General features: G+C 45.7%; 1 protein-coding gene across 1 annotated transcript in view; it reads left to right on the forward strand.

Moving 5' to 3' along the window:
• Positions 1-15,223, forward strand: part of LOC119971512 (lysosomal protective protein-like) — a 57,072-nt gene extending 41,849 nt beyond the window's left edge. Inside the window, exons 6-11 of the mRNA XM_038807132.1 lie at positions 5,140-5,224; positions 7,470-7,619; positions 8,008-8,138; positions 8,367-8,529; positions 10,913-11,002; positions 12,790-15,223. Coding sequence (XP_038663060.1) covers positions 5,140-5,224; positions 7,470-7,619; positions 8,008-8,138; positions 8,367-8,529; positions 10,913-11,002; positions 12,790-12,873 — 703 coding nt within the window. The 3' untranslated portion in view covers positions 12,874-15,223. The remainder of the gene's footprint in view (positions 1-5,139; positions 5,225-7,469; positions 7,620-8,007; positions 8,139-8,366; positions 8,530-10,912; positions 11,003-12,789) is intronic.
• Positions 15,224-16,806: the final 1,583 nt, after the last annotated feature.

Genomic DNA, 16,806 nt, shown 5'->3' on the forward strand with positions numbered 1-16,806 from the left:
AGCTTCCCGGAGGAACCGGCTTCCACGTTGCTGGAGGAGGTGCTGACGGCAAGGGGACTGGAGAAGGGGACAGTGTCAGTGGTGTACGGAGCTATGTTGGAAAAGTATAAGGCACCACTGGAGGGGATCAAAGCAAAGTGGGAGGAAGAGTTGGGAGAGGTTATAGAGGAGGGGGTCTGGTGTGAGGTGCTCCGGAGAGTGAATGCCTTCATCTGATGTGCGAGGTTGGGGCTGGTACAGCCTCATGAGGGCGAGGATGAGCCGATAGAAGATGTGTGTGAGCGTTGCGGGGAGGGGGGGGGGGGGCTAATCACGTTCATATGTTTTGGTCCTGTCCAATGCTAGAGGATTACTGGAAGGAGGTTTTAGGGTAATCTCCAAGGTGGTGCATGTGAAACTAGACCCGGGTCCCCGGGAGGCCATATTCGGGGTGTCGGACCAGCCAGGGTTGGAAACGGGTGCGGAGTCAGATATTATAGCTTTCGCCTCATTGGTCGCCCAAAGGCGAATCCTGCTGGGATGAAGAGCGGCCTCTCCACCCTGTGCCCTGGCGTGGCAGGGGGACCTGTTGGAATACTTGACCCTTGAGAAGGTTAAGTTCGAACTGAGGGGAAGCTCGGAGGGGTTCTACAAGTCATGGGCACTATTTATTATGCACTTTCAAGAACCGGATAACATCGAACATTAGTTGGGGGGGGGGGGATGGGTGGGTGGTTTGGGTGGGGGGGAGGGGGCTGTGTATATTAAAGATGGCTATGGGTAATCCCTGATTTCTTTTTTGTCATTTGTTTATGTTAACATGCGGGCTGATGTCTGGGCATGGTGGGAGGATGGGATCGTTGTTACTGTTATGGGGTTTGAGATATTTGTTGTTGATTATTGTTTGTTGTTGGGTGTAAATCCGGGAGAAAATGTGAAAAAGGAGGAGAATAAAAATATTTTTTTTAAAAAGAGAGAGAAAATCGCTGAGGCCTTGACAGAAAACTTTGTATCCTCACTGGCTACAGGTGAGGTCCCAGAAGACTGGTGATTAGCCAATACTGTAATTTTGTTTCAGATGGGTAGCTGGGATGATCCAGGAAATTATAGGCCAGTGATCGTTGCATCAGTGGTAGGGAAATTATTGGAAAAGATCCTAAGGGACAGGATTTACTCCCATTTGAAAACAAACCGCCTTATTAGCGATAGGCAGCATGGTTCTGTGAAAGGGAGGTCATGTCTCTCTAGCTTGATCGAGTTTTTTGAGGAAGTGCCGAAGATGATTGATGAAGGAAGGGCAGTTCGTGTTGTCTACATGGACTTCAGTAAAGTCTTTGTCAAGGTCCCTCATGGCAGACTTTTTTATTCCATGGCTTTGGTAGAAATGTAGAAGAACAAATTTATCATGAAAGTACAGAGAAATGTAAAAAATAATTAGATTTATTGTCACATGTATTGTTTGGCATACAATCCAGATAGATCGCTCCATACATGAAAATATTGAACATACGATAAATATATGATGATACATAATGAAAATACATAAACATAGACAGTGTGTGAAGTATACGGTATATAGTGCTACAACTGTAGAGAAGATGAGTAGAAAGATTAGTTCAGTCCATCAGACGTAACAGTGGGGAGGTTGCTGTTTTTGAAGAGTTGTTATAATATATCTGAATATAGACAAGGATAGTAGTAGTCAAAGACAGAGGAGACAAGAGGTCATCGAATATTCTGTAGCACCCACGTTGCCAGTCCAATAGGAAAGGAATGTTTTTCAGACTTGAGGAAGGTTCATAGTCGAATTCGCTCAAGGTTGGTGTTAAGACCTCGCCTCTTCCACCCAGACCTTGGTGGACAGGACACAAAATGTCAAAATTTGTGAACAAGAAGCTACTTAAAGGTATTGTGAACGGCTTAACACGGTGGCACAGTGGTTAGCACAATTGCCTCATGGCACTGAGGATCTGGGTTTGATCCCAGCCCTGGGTCACTGTCAGTGTGGAGTTTGTACATTCTCCTCGTGTCTGCGTGGGTCTCACCCCCACAACCCAAAGATGTGCAGGTTGGGTGACTTGGCCACGCTAAATTGCCCCTTAATTGGAAAAAAATAAATGGGTACTCTAAATTTATTTTTAAAAAAGGTATTGTGAACTGTGGATAGCATCTGTGGACCCTCGAAAGGACACAGGTTGGAGGAGTGGGAGGGCAAGTGGCAGATGTAATTGAATGCAGACAAGTATGAAGTGATTCGGAGGAGGCACGGTGGTGCAGTGGCTAGCGCTGCTGTTTCACGGTGCTGAGGACCCGGGTTTGATCCTGGCCCTGGGTGCATATGGAGTTTGCACATTCTCACCGTGTCTGCGTGGGTTTCACCCCCATAACCCTAAGGCGTGCAGGGTAGGTGGATTGGCTATGCTAAATTGCCCCTTAATTGGAAAAAAATAATAATTGGGTACTCGAAATTTATTTTTTAAAAGTATGACGTGATTCATTTTAATAGAAAAATGCTGAGATGCAACGTAAAATGAAGGGCACAATTCTAAAGGGGTGGAGAAGTAAAGGGACCTATAGGATGTGCGCAAATCATGAAAGGTGGCAGGATGGGTTGAGAGAGCGGTTAATAAAGCATTTGTCATCCTGGGCTTTCTCAGAAGGATCACGGAGTACAAGAGCAAGGAAGTCATGTTAAACATGTATAAAATATATTTTTTATAATCTTTATCAGTGTCACCTGTAGGTTTACATTAACACTGCAATGAAGTTACTGTGAAAATCCCCTAGTCGCCACACTCCGGCGCCTGTTCGGGTACACAGAGGGAGAATTCAGAATGTCCAATTCACCTAACAGCATGTCTTTCAGGACTTGTGGGAGGAAACCGGAGCACCCAGAGGAACCCACGCAGTCACGGGGAGAATGTGCAGACTCCGCACAGACAATGATCCAAGCCGGGAATCGAATCCGCGTCCCTGGCGCTGTGAAGCAACAGAGCTAACCACTGTGCTACCGTACTGCCCCTGATTCAGTCTCAGCTGAAGTGTTGTGTCCAGTTCTGGGCACCACACTGCAGGAAGGATGCAAATGCTTCAGAGAGAAAGTGTAGGAAAGATTCATGAGAATGATTCCCGGGATGAGTGGCAGGGATAGTAGTAGTGTCCAGGGCAGCGGAGGCAAGTGACGTGGATAGTTTGGAGAAGTTGGGACTGTTCTCCTTCAAGAAGTGATGGGTGAGAGGTGGTTTGATAGAGGTATTCAAAATCATGAGTGGTGTGGACTGAGTTGATAGAGAGAAACTGTTCCCACTGGTGGAAGAATGGAGAATCCAAAGGCATACATTTAAGGTAATTGGCAAAAGAAGCAATGGCGACATGAGGAAAATCTTTTTCACGCAGCCAGTGGTTGGGTTTTGGAATGCACTGCCTGGGAGTGTGGTGGAGGTAGGTTCAATTGAGGCTTTCATGAGGAAATTAGATTATTATCAGAAAAGGAAGAATGTGCAGGGCAATGGAGAGTAGGTGGGAATGGCACTAAGTGAATTGCTCTGGGCCAGCACAAACAAGCCGGGGTGAATGTCCTCCTGTGTTATAACCAGTCTATGGTTCAACTTTGCTGGCATGTTTGATATGAAGCACAAAATCAACACCTTTTGGAAATCTATATGCCACTTCAACCACATTACCCTCATCAACCCTCCGTTACTTCATTAAAATGTCAATCAAGTTTGTTAAACATGATTTTCACTGAACAGACCCCTGCTGGCTTTCCTTGATCTACATTCATCCAAGTGTTAATTTTGTCCAGAACTATCGTTTCTGAAAGCTTTCCCACCAGCCGAGGTTAAATTGACTGGCTTGTGGTTGCTGGACTTATTCTCTCACACTTGTTCAAAATAAAGTGTGTAACATTTGCAGTTCTCCGGTTCTCTAATAACGTCCCTGTATCAGTGGAGAATTGGAAAATTATAGCCCAGTGCCTTCCCAATTTCCACCTTTACTTCCATCAGTAACCGAGGATACATCCCATCCGGACAGGCTGACTTATCAACCAACCTTTCTAATGCGTCCTCTTCATCACGTTTTAGCTCATTCACTATGACTGACGGTATCGTCTTCCTTATTCAAAACAGATGCAAAGTACTCATTTAGTACCTCAGCCTTATGCTTTACCGCCATGCGTGGGTCTTTCTTTTTTGTTTCTGATCAGCCTCACCCATTACTACTTGCCTACTATTTGTATACTTATAGAAGACTTTTAGATTCCCTCGTGTTAGCTACCAGGCTCTTTTTGGACTCTCTCTTTGCCTCTTTCTTTTTCACTTCCTGTCTGAACTTTCAATATTCAGTCTGGTTCGCACTTGTGATATCTGTCATATGCTAACTTTTTCTCTTTCATCTTATTCTCATCATTGAGGTAGCTGTGGTTTTGTTTTTTTTAAAATAATTTTTATTGAGAAATTTTGATTTTATACAACAATAACGCACCTTAGTAAAATACCGAAAATAACAATAATATTAACAATCATATACATTCGCCCCATCCCCATGAACAACCCAGCATTTTAACAACATCGCAAATTAACACACTATAAAGTTACAGAATAAACACTACAATAATGCACCCCCCCCCCCCCCCCCCCCCCCCGGGTTGCTGCTGCTATTGACCCAGTTACCTATCTCTGAGCCAGGAAGTCCAGAAAAGGCTGCCGTCGTTTATAGAACCCTTGTATTGATCCTCTCGGGGCAAATTTGACCTTTTCCAATTTTATAAATCCCGCCATGTCACTGATCCAGGTCTCCACGCTTGGGGGCCTCGCATCCTTCCACTGTAGCAGAATCCTTCGACGGGCTACTAGGGACGCAAAGGCTCTGTGGTTTTGTTTTAACCTACGTTCCACATTCCCGCCCCCTTCTCTTTTCTTTCTTACCCCATCTTTTCTGAACACCTTGGTACCAGGAATATACAGTGCCCAGTTCTGTCCTTTTTTAGAGCTAGATCTGTTTCACTGTGGCATCATATGATAGCTGCTGACTGGGCTTGATGCGAGGGGAATGAATGAGAGCTGGGATGGGAAGGAAAATAAATGTCTCAAGGGCATCTGACCCTGGGCGCTCAAAATTAGGACATCATCTACCTTTCTTTCTTCCTAATTCCTTAAGATTGTGGAGCAAACTGAACAGATACTGCTGCAAAGACGGATCGTGCAACTTCTTCAACAACAGCGACTATAACTGCCAGGAATCAGTAGGTTCTCCTTCCTCACTTCTCCTCTCCAGCTTGCTTGTTTGCTCTGATTCTGCACGCTGTGGATATATGAAAGAAAGGTTGGCATTTATAGAGCACCTTTCACAAAGTCAGGATGTCCCAAAGTCCTTTGCAGCCGATGAAGTACTTTTACAACAGTTACGAGATTTCAAAATGAGGCAGCCAATTTAAGGACAGCAAAATCCTATGAACAGCAATGTGATAACGACCAAATCATCTGTTCTAGTGATGCTGATTGAAGGTAAAGTGTTTGCTCAGGACAATGGGAGTACTCCCCCTACTCTTTGAATTGTGCCACAGGATCTATTGTATCCAGCTGAGAAGGCAGACCACCGGAAAGACGGCCCCTCTAACATTGCAGCACTCCTTCAGTACTGTTGTGACAGCTGAGATCGTGTGCTCCTTCTGACTCAGGAGGTCAGAATGAACCTCGAACATTGGTCATTTCTCCATTTTCTAGAGCAGGACAATTGTAGCTCAACTCGCCGAGCTGAAACTGACCCCTATCAGATCAGCTAGCCAACTAGGAGCTCATCAATATCTGAAACATGCCTGATCATTGAGGAGTTGGCTGATCTCCAGTCTGATGGAGTTTTCATTCTTCCCTCCGGCTGCCTGATAGGGCCAAGTTTGGGTGTGATGATATGATCTGCATACTCGTCTGCCATTGGGCCAGAACGTTGGCTTACCATTGGCCCTGGTCGGTCATGTGCCTCTCGACCGATTGGCCAAGAGGCTGAGTTAACCACGCCTCTATTAACGAGGTATAAATGCTCAAACGCCTGACGATCGTCCCTTTCCACTGTAGACGATCGCAGAGCTGTGTTCTAGTTAATTAAAGCCAGACTTTGGTAAATCACTCGCCTCGCGTGCAATCGATGGTACATCATTGGGTACAATTTCTCACTCCTTTTTGGCATTTCTTCTTCAGATTGTCCCAGTCGGGGTGAGGTACTGGGTGGTAAAGAAAGACATTTGATAGTGGAAACTGCCCGAGGCGGCGTTGAGATGTAGTTACTCGTGCATTCCAAACTGCGGGATATTTAGTTTCCTTTGTATAAAATCATAGAGCAGGAAAGGAGGCCATTCTTCCCATTGTCGCTGTGCTGGGTCTTTGAATGAGCTTTCTAATTGGTTCCATGCCCTTCCATTTCTCCACAGCATCGCAGACTTTTCCCCTTCAAGCATTGATCCAATTTCCTTTTGAAAGTTACTATTGAATCTGTTGGTGCGTTTAAGATCATCTTAAACTTTTGTAACTTAAGAAAAAGATTCCCATCTACTCCCAGTGCTTTCGCACATTACCACAAATCTATGTACACTGGTTCCAACTATCCTACCATTGGAACTGTTTCTCTCTCCATTCCAATTACTTCGATAAAACTTAGCGGAATTTTGAACACCAGTAAATCTCCTCTGACCAAACAGAGCAACACCAGCGTCTCCAATCTCTCCACACGACTGGAGTCCCTCATCCCTTTGCCAATCAGGTAAATATGGTGACCATAGTTGGACACCATATTCCGGTTGAAGCCTAACCAGTGAATTATGAATGTATGAATTAAGAAACACTTGCATTTATATAGCATCTTTCAAGACAACAATACCCCTCAAAAAGTGCTAGCAGCCCGCCAAGGACCCGGATTCAATCCCGGCTCCGGGTCACTGTCCGTGTGGAGTGTGCACATTCTTCCAGTAACTGCATGGGTCTCACCCCCACATCCAAAAGATGTGCAGGGTAGGTGGATTGGCCATGCTAAATTGCCCCTAAATTTAAAAAAAAATGCTAATTGTGAAGTGAAGTGACAGTTAGAATGTAGGGGATGTGGCAGTCGGATTCTGCACACGATCCCACAGACAGCAATGTGACAGTGACCAGACAACCTGTTCTTCGTGATGCTGATTGTCAGATAAATACTTTTATATTGACATCTGATTCAAACAGTACTCTAGAATATGTTCCATCCACCTTGAGATGGTTGATTGATCTTCATTTATGTCTTGCCGTTGCACTTCCTGACTTTTGTGTACAAAGCTCCGGATCCTATAATTTGTTTTAACAGCTTTACCAACTTGTTGTGCTATGTTTATAGATTTAATAATGCCACTGTCCGTTTCATGGAGGTGCATAATCCTTAACCCCAGTTAGAGAGACTGATGTGTGACAAAGTGATGGGGACCCAGGTAGCCTCAGAAAACAGTAAACAAATTATTTTCTTCACAGTTGAAGGAAGTCTTCATGATCATTTACGACAGTGGACTCAATATGTACTCGCTGTACATGGACTGTGCTGGGGGAATACAAAGAAATAACATGCGCTTCCACAGAGACTTCAAGAACCTCTTTCAATTTTATCAGTTTGAAATAATGGAGGTACAAACCATCTATTTCCTCTCTATATAGAATCCCAATGGACCACTGGCATCCCGTTGACTCCCACTGTACAGAATCCCAATGGATCAAACTCCCTCTATTCATTCTTGCTGTACAAAATACCAATGAGCCCAACCCTTTCTCATTAACTCCAATTCTACAGAATCCCAGAGGTCCATTCTCTTTCTATATATACTTTTCCTGTTTTCCATATAGAATAATTTTAATTATCTGGAATTTTATAAATGATCTTGCCTATCTTTGTGTTCATCCGGGTTTAGTTGTTTGTGGCATGTGTGGATAGCTTTTTGAGGTATGTCTGTGCTAAGCCTCTCTCTCTCTCTCTCTCTCTCTCTCTCTCTCTCTCTCTCCCTCTCTCTCTCACCAGAACGCTGATGATTCCGGGAAGCTGGTTCCTCCATGTATTAATGGTACAGCTCAGAGGACATGGCTAAATCGTGCAGATGTGAGAAAGGCCCTGCACATTCCAGAAAATGTCCAATCCTGGGAACTCTGCAGGTATGAGACTATGCAGACAATTGCAGGTGAAAAACACTCCTTTGGTTGCATGCCTTAGTTTAATCTCACTGCTTCACAAAAATCTACCCTGTCAATTTTTTGGGGAACTTGTAGATACCTTGATAGATCACCACTCGCCCTTCTAAACTCATGAGCTGAATCTTGGATGATTTTGATTTATTTCTTATATTTATTCTAACCTGAGCTGAACATTCACCTCTCCTGCAGTTCAGTGGTTGGAGACAACTACCAACGTATCTATAACAGCATGCAAGACTTCTACTTGAAGCTGCTCAGCAAGGGTCTCCGTGTACTGGTCTACAATGGCGACACTGACATGGCCTGTAACTTCCTGGGGGATAACTGGTTTGTGCAGTCGCTGAAGCAGAAGGTTTGTATTTGATACACAGGCTTGAGCTTAGATGTACCGAATTGATTTATAAAGCTCCGTGACTCTGTAAACTTTTCATGTTTTCATAGAATTTACAGTACAGAAGGAGGCCATTCGGCCCGTCCAGTCTGCACCGGCCTGGGGAAAGAGCACCCTACCTAAGCCTATCCCTACACCTCCACCCTATCCCCGTAACCCCACCTAACCTTTTTTGGACACTAAGGGCAATGTATCATGGCCAATCCACCTAACCTGCACATCTTTGGACTGTGGGAGGAAACCGGAGCACCCGGAGGAAACCCACGCAGACACGGGGAGAACGAGCAGACTCCGCACAGACAGTGACCCAAGCCAGGAATCGAACCTGGGACCCTGGAGCTGTGAAGCAACTGTGCTAACCAATGTGCTACCATGTGCTAACCACTGTGCTACCATGCTTGGGCAGTGAAGATGTTGGTAGTTATGGAAGGGAGTTAATAAGTGGGAGTTTCCCTGTGACTGATCACTGACCCCTAGAATCATAGAATTTACAGTGCAGAAGGAGGCCATTCTGCCCATCGAATCTGCACCGGCCCTTGGAAAGAGCACCCCACTCAAACCCACGCCTCCACCCTATCCCCGTAACCCTACTTCATCTTTTTGGACACGAAGGGCAATTTAGCATGGCCAATCCACCTACCCTGCACATCTTTAGACTGTGGGAGGAAACCGGAGCACCCGGAGGAAACCCACGCAGACATGGGGAGAACGTGCAGACTCCACACAGACAGTGACCCAAGCCGTGAATCGAACCTGGGACCCTGGAGCTGTGAAGCAACTGTGCTAACCATCATGTGCCTTGTGGAAAGAATGTAGATGGGTGTGGGTGTGGGGTGAGGCCTGGATCGACGATAAAGAGTCTGCTGAGGTTTCAGTCTTTATACATTTACAGGATGTTGGTGTCACTGGCTAGGCCAGCATTTATTGCCCTAATTGCCCCGTGAGGGTGGTGGTGAGCTGCCTGCTTGAACCGTTGCAGTCCATTTGGCATAAGTACATCCACAGTGCTGTTGGCGGAGTGGTTCCAGGATTTTGATCCAGGGACAGTGAAGGAACGGCGATATATTTCGAAGTCAGGATGGTGAGAGAGGGACTCGGAGGAGAACCTGCAGGTTGTGGTATTCCGATGTATCTGCTGCCGTTGCCCTTCTAGATCAGTGTTTTTAAACATTTTCCCGGGGACTCATTTTTCCCAACCCGGCCGACCTTCGGGACCCAACCCGGCCGACCTTCACGACCCACGCTGGTCAACCTTTGTGGCCCATGCCGGCTGACCTGCGCGACCCACCATTTTCTCTTACCTTGTTTGTTGCTGACAAAAATGAAGGAAATGGTTTTGGGTCCCTTTGGCGCCCCGAACATGATTTTTTAAAAAAGGTTGTGACCGTGTATAAAAAAAAATGCAGCCGCACTGCGCATGCGTGCCCGATCATCGGTGCGCATGCGTGCCCGATCATCGGTGTGCATAGTTTTGCGCATGCGCACCGATGATCGGGCACGCGTGCGCAGTGCAGCCGAATTTTTCTAATATGTTCGTGGCCATTTTGAAGGCCGCTTGCAGCCGGCATAGTTAAAAGCCGGCTGCTGCGGCTGTTATGCGCGGATTTGCACGATCGGGAGCACCACGACGGATGGCTCCGCAATCTTCCGACACCCGCCCGCGCGCGCTCCTGAGTTTGACAATGCCTGTTCTAGATGGTCGTGGTACGGATTTGGAAGGTGCTGTTGAAGGTGCCTTGGTGAGTTGCTGCAGTGCATCTTGTAATTGATACACACTCCTGCTACTGTGTGCCTATGGTGGAGTGACTGAAGTTTAAAGTGGTGGATGGGTTTTATTATCCAGGGCAGTGTCAATGTGGTCACCAAATGAAGGCTGGTGGTCTTGGGAATGGTGTTATACCTGTGCACCTGAATCTAAACAAGGATCAGCAACCTCCGGTGTAATGGTGCAGAGTGGGGTAATTACATTGAGTTGTTATTCTTATTAAATATTATTCTCGTGAATTAAAAGATTAATCTATTTGCATCTGCAGATGGGACTGTGCTGTGATCCCAGATGCTGAGTACCTAGCCTTGACACGAGCCCAGCACTCCCAATGTCCCATCTACATCAAAGGCCATCTCTGACAACAGCATTTCTTTAACAGAATCTCGGAACTGTCCCTCTCACACTGCTGGGCAGCTTCTGGGACACTTGAGTTAAGTGTATCTGTGAGCAAGGTCTTTGCAGGTCATTTAATGTAGGAAACATAATCTCCAACCTGTGTGGAGGCCGTTGAGCTTCCGGTGTGTCATTCCCAATGAATAATTAACTCACTGGCTAACCCACCTGTTTCACTACCAGAAAACCTTGGACTACCAACCATGGACTTACAATAAACAGATCGCAGGGTTCTACGAGCAGTATGGGAACCTCACCTTCCTGACTATCAAGGTAACACCCGCTTCTTTACATTGCTTTTCCTTTCGATCTAACCTACAATCATGTGCGTAATAGTGGAATTTGCACCTAGAATAAAAGTGTAACATGAGAGCGAACACATTCTGATTCCATATCACTGAATGAAGCAGAGTGATTGCTACAATGAATCTGAGAAAGAAACACTTGCATTTATTTGTGAAGCACCTTTCTTGGCCTCCGTATAGTTACGAATTGATCCGGCAGCCGTCACCATTTGTGGGAGAGAGTTCCAAACCTCTTTGTGACTCCCCGACAAGAAATGTTTCTTTTGATTTATGTAGAATAGCCTGAAGACTTTATGAAGTCATTTCCCAACCTACTAGATTCCAGGGAACGCCACCCAGTGCTCAAGCTGGCAATTTAATGCAAGTGAGAATTCAGTGCAGATGGAGAAGGGGTGCTGCATTTTATTCTTTTTGTTTTACCTCCAGTAGTTGGTGGTGGGTGTTCCCCGCATGACTCCAAACTAGAAGTCTGTAATTTGATATTTAACTCCTAGTAACAAACTATTAATCCAATAAAGAAGGTTAGACAGACATGACAGGGCAGGTGGGGTGCCATAACTGCAACGTGTGGGATGTTGCGGGTAGTGTTGCAATTCTGGGCAACCATATCTGCAGTCGGTGTCTGAAACCCAAAGCAACTTCAGCTCGGAATTGATGAATTGGAACCTGACCAGAAAGGTGGTGACCCTGCAGGGTGTGGATTCCCACTGTCACACGAGGGAGATATCAGAAAATTGAGTCAAGAAATGAGACCCCAATGTAGCGGGCAATTTTGGGGTTAAACAGACTTGAGGGAAAAAAAACTTGCTAGCGCAGAGTCAGAGGGATACGCCCCCACCTGGCTGAGTTACATTGTCCCAGTCAGACTTGAACCCATTAGTGGGAATACACAGGATGCCTCAGATTTATTGTTCTTCAGGACACAACCTGTCAGACAAGCTATTAGCCTATTACAGAGTCTGATGGTCTATTTGTCCGTCAGTGGGACGTTAGTTGCATATCAATAGCATGGCTCTGTATATTTGTATAAACGGGAGTGGGCAATCAAGCAGCCAAGATAATGCTGATGGGTTCAAGCCTGAAAACCCAGCAGAGAACCTTTGTTTGAGGGACTGGGCGGAGCTTAGAGAGAGCCTTCATTGTCCGCACGATTGTGATGGATTGGTGGTCAGATTTCAATGACTGGTCAAGCCATGATGACTGGGACCACCTTCTGCCTTTGCCCCCAGTCTCACACTGACCCTCGTGATACTCCACGCTTCTTCTCCATTCCCTCCCTCTGCCTCACACTGGCCCTTGTGAGACTCCACTCACTCCACCCTCCAGTCTATTTAAAAAATAATAATAACTTAGTGTACCCAATTCATTTTTTCCAATTAAGGGGCAATTTAGCCTGTTCAATCGACCTACTCTGCACATCTTTGTGTTGTGGGGGCGAAACCCACGCAAACACGGTGAGAATGTGCAAACTCCACACAGACAGTGACCCACAGCCAGGATTGAACCTGGGACCTAGGTGCCGTGAGGCAGCAGTGCTAACCACTGCTCTCCATCTGTTTTAGTTCATTCTGAGCCCTCACTGCTAAGGACACCATTTATTGTCCAACTTTAGTTCGTGCCTAGCAACCAACCTTCCTGGACACTTTATGGGCTGTTTCTAGTTCAGGAAGGGAAATGAAATTGGTGTGTGGAGTTAGACACCAGGGTGGTGATGATTTCCATTGATCCTAACTCTTCATTCTCTCTCTTCTTCAGGGAGCAGGACACATGGTACCACAGTGGGCACCAGCACGAGCCTTGAAGATGTTTGAATCCTTCCTCTCCAACTCTGCGTACTGATAGGAACAGCGCCTTGCCGTTGCAGCTCGTTGACTATCTTGTTGCCTTATTCTCATCTAGTTGTTAATTTTCTATCCCTCTCACACACACAAAATGGGATTTTTATTGTCGCACTGGGACCAAAACAAACCGCACCAAGCTGAGCCATGGGAAACAAAACACCTTGCCTAGTAAGAGAGATTCGATCAGAATACCAACTCAAGTGAGAGAAGGGTTGCTATCAATAATCAGAGAACAAGAGGAGAAAAGTGCTCAAACTGAGCACCCGCATTTTCCTAGTCCTGTTAAAGTAACCTCGGTCAGTATTCCTGGGGCTATCTTTATTGCTCCAAAAACCCATGTTTTGGGAGCTATTCTCCCTGCATTACTTTCTCCCTGGGGGGCACGTGCCATCTTTGGGTAACCAGGGTTTTGGCAACTCGCCTGAAGGGGGGTTCCTGAGATGAGACCGCTCCTACATCGCCCACAGTCAGAAGCAAAATGGTGAAGGAAAAAATAAACCTCCTCCAGAGGAAGATTTTGAACCTCCCACATTACACTTTCATATTTAGATTGTAGTGTTTCTCTAGGTAATGACTTTATCACTAGAGGCAATCCTATCCATGAAACTAATGTGTCCTGGGACCCGTTAGTGGAAACACCTGGACAGGGCGGCCCCCTTAGCACAGTCCTGACCCCTGCACACACAGGGAGCCCCCCCCCCCCACCACCTTGGGTCGATCTGAGCCCCTGCTCTCACGGCGGAGACCCCCCACCTTGTCTCAGTTTGTTGCTGTTTCTATTTTGAAGTAAAAATCCCCTTTTGGAATGTGGCTTTTTGTAATCTCGAGATTGCTAATCATTGGATTATCCAAAACGATCAGTTCCCTGCGGGAGCTTTTTAATCTGTTTTTAAAAAAAAATTTAATGTGATTTTTAACAAGGTCAGAAGCCACTGAATAAATTCAGTAACTTCACCTCCTCCCGAAATGCATTGAATCCTTCAGTTGCCTTTGGATTGGCTTCTGTCAGAAATGTTACACTTGAGTCATGAGGTGTGGGAGGTTTGAGAGTGAAAGATAACTTTGGACCTCTGGATCTCCAAGTTGTCCGTCACTGCACTTTTCCTCACCTGAAGCTGGATCTATTTTAGATTCATTGATACAGTCTGGTTATTATAATCATGGGACCAACTGGGTGCAATAAATAATAATTGGGTACTCTAAATATTTAAAAAAATTCAACAATCTCTGTTTAATTTGTTCATCTCACTTTAACAAACAGGTCACTGTTTCAGGAGGAGGAAAAATTGAAAGATTGAAAGTTGGGTGTTGGTTACTTTTAGAGGTTGCAGAAGCCCTCAGCTGCTTTTCGCTACTTTTAAATACATAAGTTCTTCCCTGCTGCTGAATAAAACAACTGTTTAACTTTCTGTGAAGGGCTGTGGGCTCCCTTGGGATCTCTCTGAGGGAGCCCGGGCCAACTTCCTTGGGACCTCATCAGGAGGGGGTGATGTAGCACTGGAACCAAAGCAAACTGCACCAAGCTGAGCCATGGGAAACAACACACCTTGTCTAGTAAGAGAGATTGGGCAACCAATGAAATGAGACTGGGGAGACAGTGGAGTGGAGGTGATTCCCTGGATCAAGTATTGGGCCCCCTCAAACTCAGATTGGTGATGGCCAAATACTGGGAGAAGGTTAGTGAGCTGTCCTTTCACCTGAAGCTGGGGAAAAGACACAGACTGGACCAAGAAAAGAAAACCACTCTTTTTGGGAGGATAATTTGTTTTAAAAATAGTTTTTCTAATCTTTTGTTTCTGCAAGTATTTTATTTCCCCCTTTGCACTGCATTACACTGATAGCACATTTGTAAAGTGTCTTCCTGTTAATTGCATTGAGCTTTGGGTACTCTGCTCCAGTATGGATTTTGCAACAGCTTGGGAGAGGGAACCAGTTTACCTATCTTGGGATTTAGCTCAGCTACCTAAGCTGGGGGCCTGGAGGCTCAGACAGCAGATTCACCAGCCCAGGAACGCTGACAGTAAGGGGATTGCGGGGGGGGGGGGGGGGTGATTTTAAGCTTGGTTGCAGCACTGAGCACTGTTGTTGAGAGCTGTGCTGTGAAACATGTCTGACATCAAAGCTACAGGAATACTGAGCACTGCACCACATCCTCCGTCTGCATTGAGTGTGGACTTGGTATTCATGACCTTTGCTGCTTGGTATTGTATTTAATATTTCAAACTATCAGTTTCATAGGATTGGTACATGCTGCAGCCCCTCAATCTGTACTTGGGGGTGAGGCAGAACAGGACATTCTGAAGCACAATTATACTTCAAATAAATAAATGATCTAACCTTTTGCACCATTCTGGCTCTTTGCATCTGAATTAGGAAGCATTGCAAACATTCCAGGCAAGCCCTGGAGTTTTCAGGAATCAAAGATTGTTTTTTTTTATAAATTTAGTGTACCCAATCATTTTTCCAATTAAGGGGCAATTTAGTGTGGCCAATCCACCTAGCTTGCACGTTTTTGGGTTGTGGGGGCGAAACCCACGCAGACACTGGGAGAATGTGCAAACTCCACACGGACAGTGACCCAGAGCCGGGATCGAACCTGGGACCTCAGCGCCGTGAGGCGGTTGTGCTAACCACTAGGCCACCGTGCTGCCCTAGGAATCAAAGATTAATCTCCAAGACAATCGGGACATTAAGCAAAACTGTTTCGCTGAGCACTTCTGTTTGTTTTTAAAAAATATTGGAGCAAGAGTAAAGATTGGTTGACCGTCAGATAAAGTCCTCCCAATGAGCAACAGAGGTTCTGGTTGATCTTGGATCCTGTGAGACGGGTCATCTCTGATGACCAATCTTGGAGGGTGTGCATGACAAAGAGGTGAGGGTTCCTGTGTTAAACCCTCCAGCAATGGGTTCTATTGGGAATGAATCTGCTGGATTAAAGGGGCTAGAAAAATAGGTCTTCCACCTCTCTCGCCATGGCTCATTCACTATCCCCAGTGCCTGTATCAACCCCATTTTCTGAAGTAACAGGTTCTGTACGTGACCTCAGTACAATTGAAAAATAGCAAGCTTAAAAAAAAAGGAATTTATATAAGAACAATCTGGCTGAGACGTGAGACACTACCCAATCCTCCCAGCTCACCTCCCCAACCTGGAGCCTGAAAAGAGACGTTGGCTATGGGCTGGGTTGCGGCCAACTACCTGTCCTATGTTCAACTGACTCACAGAACCCAGTTCTCCTTCTGGTGCTAAATATAATTAAACCCATTGCTGAACTCTTCTTGAGAGTTCAAACTTTGCCCTTTCACCTCTGGAACCCAGGATTATTGAATGTCTGGCTCACTCTAGTTGCTAACTGATTGCATCACCCAGTGTAAACCTGCTCATAAATGTCAGAGTTCACAGCTATGTTCTTGAAGCAGAGAATGTTCTATTCTTCGTTATGATCATTCCTTACTCTTCAACACAGACATAAACTGTTATCCAAACCTTCGACACAGTGCAATCCATTGCTTGGATTTCCACAGGCTGTGCTTGCTGGTGAAGAGCAGTGAGTGTGTGGGGAATGGGTCAGCTTAGGAACAACAGCAAATAATTTAAAGCACATGGGGAGGCAGTGGTGTAGTGGTATTGTTGCTGCCCTAGTAATCCAGAGACCCAGGGCAATGTTCTGGCGACCTTGGTTTAAATCCTACCATAATGAAATTTAAATTCAGTAAAATCTGGAATTAATAGTCTAAAGTTGGGTGGCACAGTGGTTAGCACTGCTGCCGCGCAGCGCTGAGGACCCCGGTTCGATTCCCGGCCATTATCCATGTGAAGTTTGCGCATTCTCCCAGTGTCTGCGTCGGTCTCTTCCCCAAAAATCCAAAGATGTGCAAGTTAGCTGGATTGACCATGCTAAATTGGGGGAAAAAAAGAATTGGGTTCTTTA

The sequence above is a fragment of the Scyliorhinus canicula genome, chromosome 9, assembly GCF_902713615.1.
Source record: "Scyliorhinus canicula chromosome 9, sScyCan1.1, whole genome shotgun sequence".
NCBI lineage: Eukaryota > Metazoa > Chordata > Chondrichthyes > Carcharhiniformes > Scyliorhinidae > Scyliorhinus > Scyliorhinus canicula.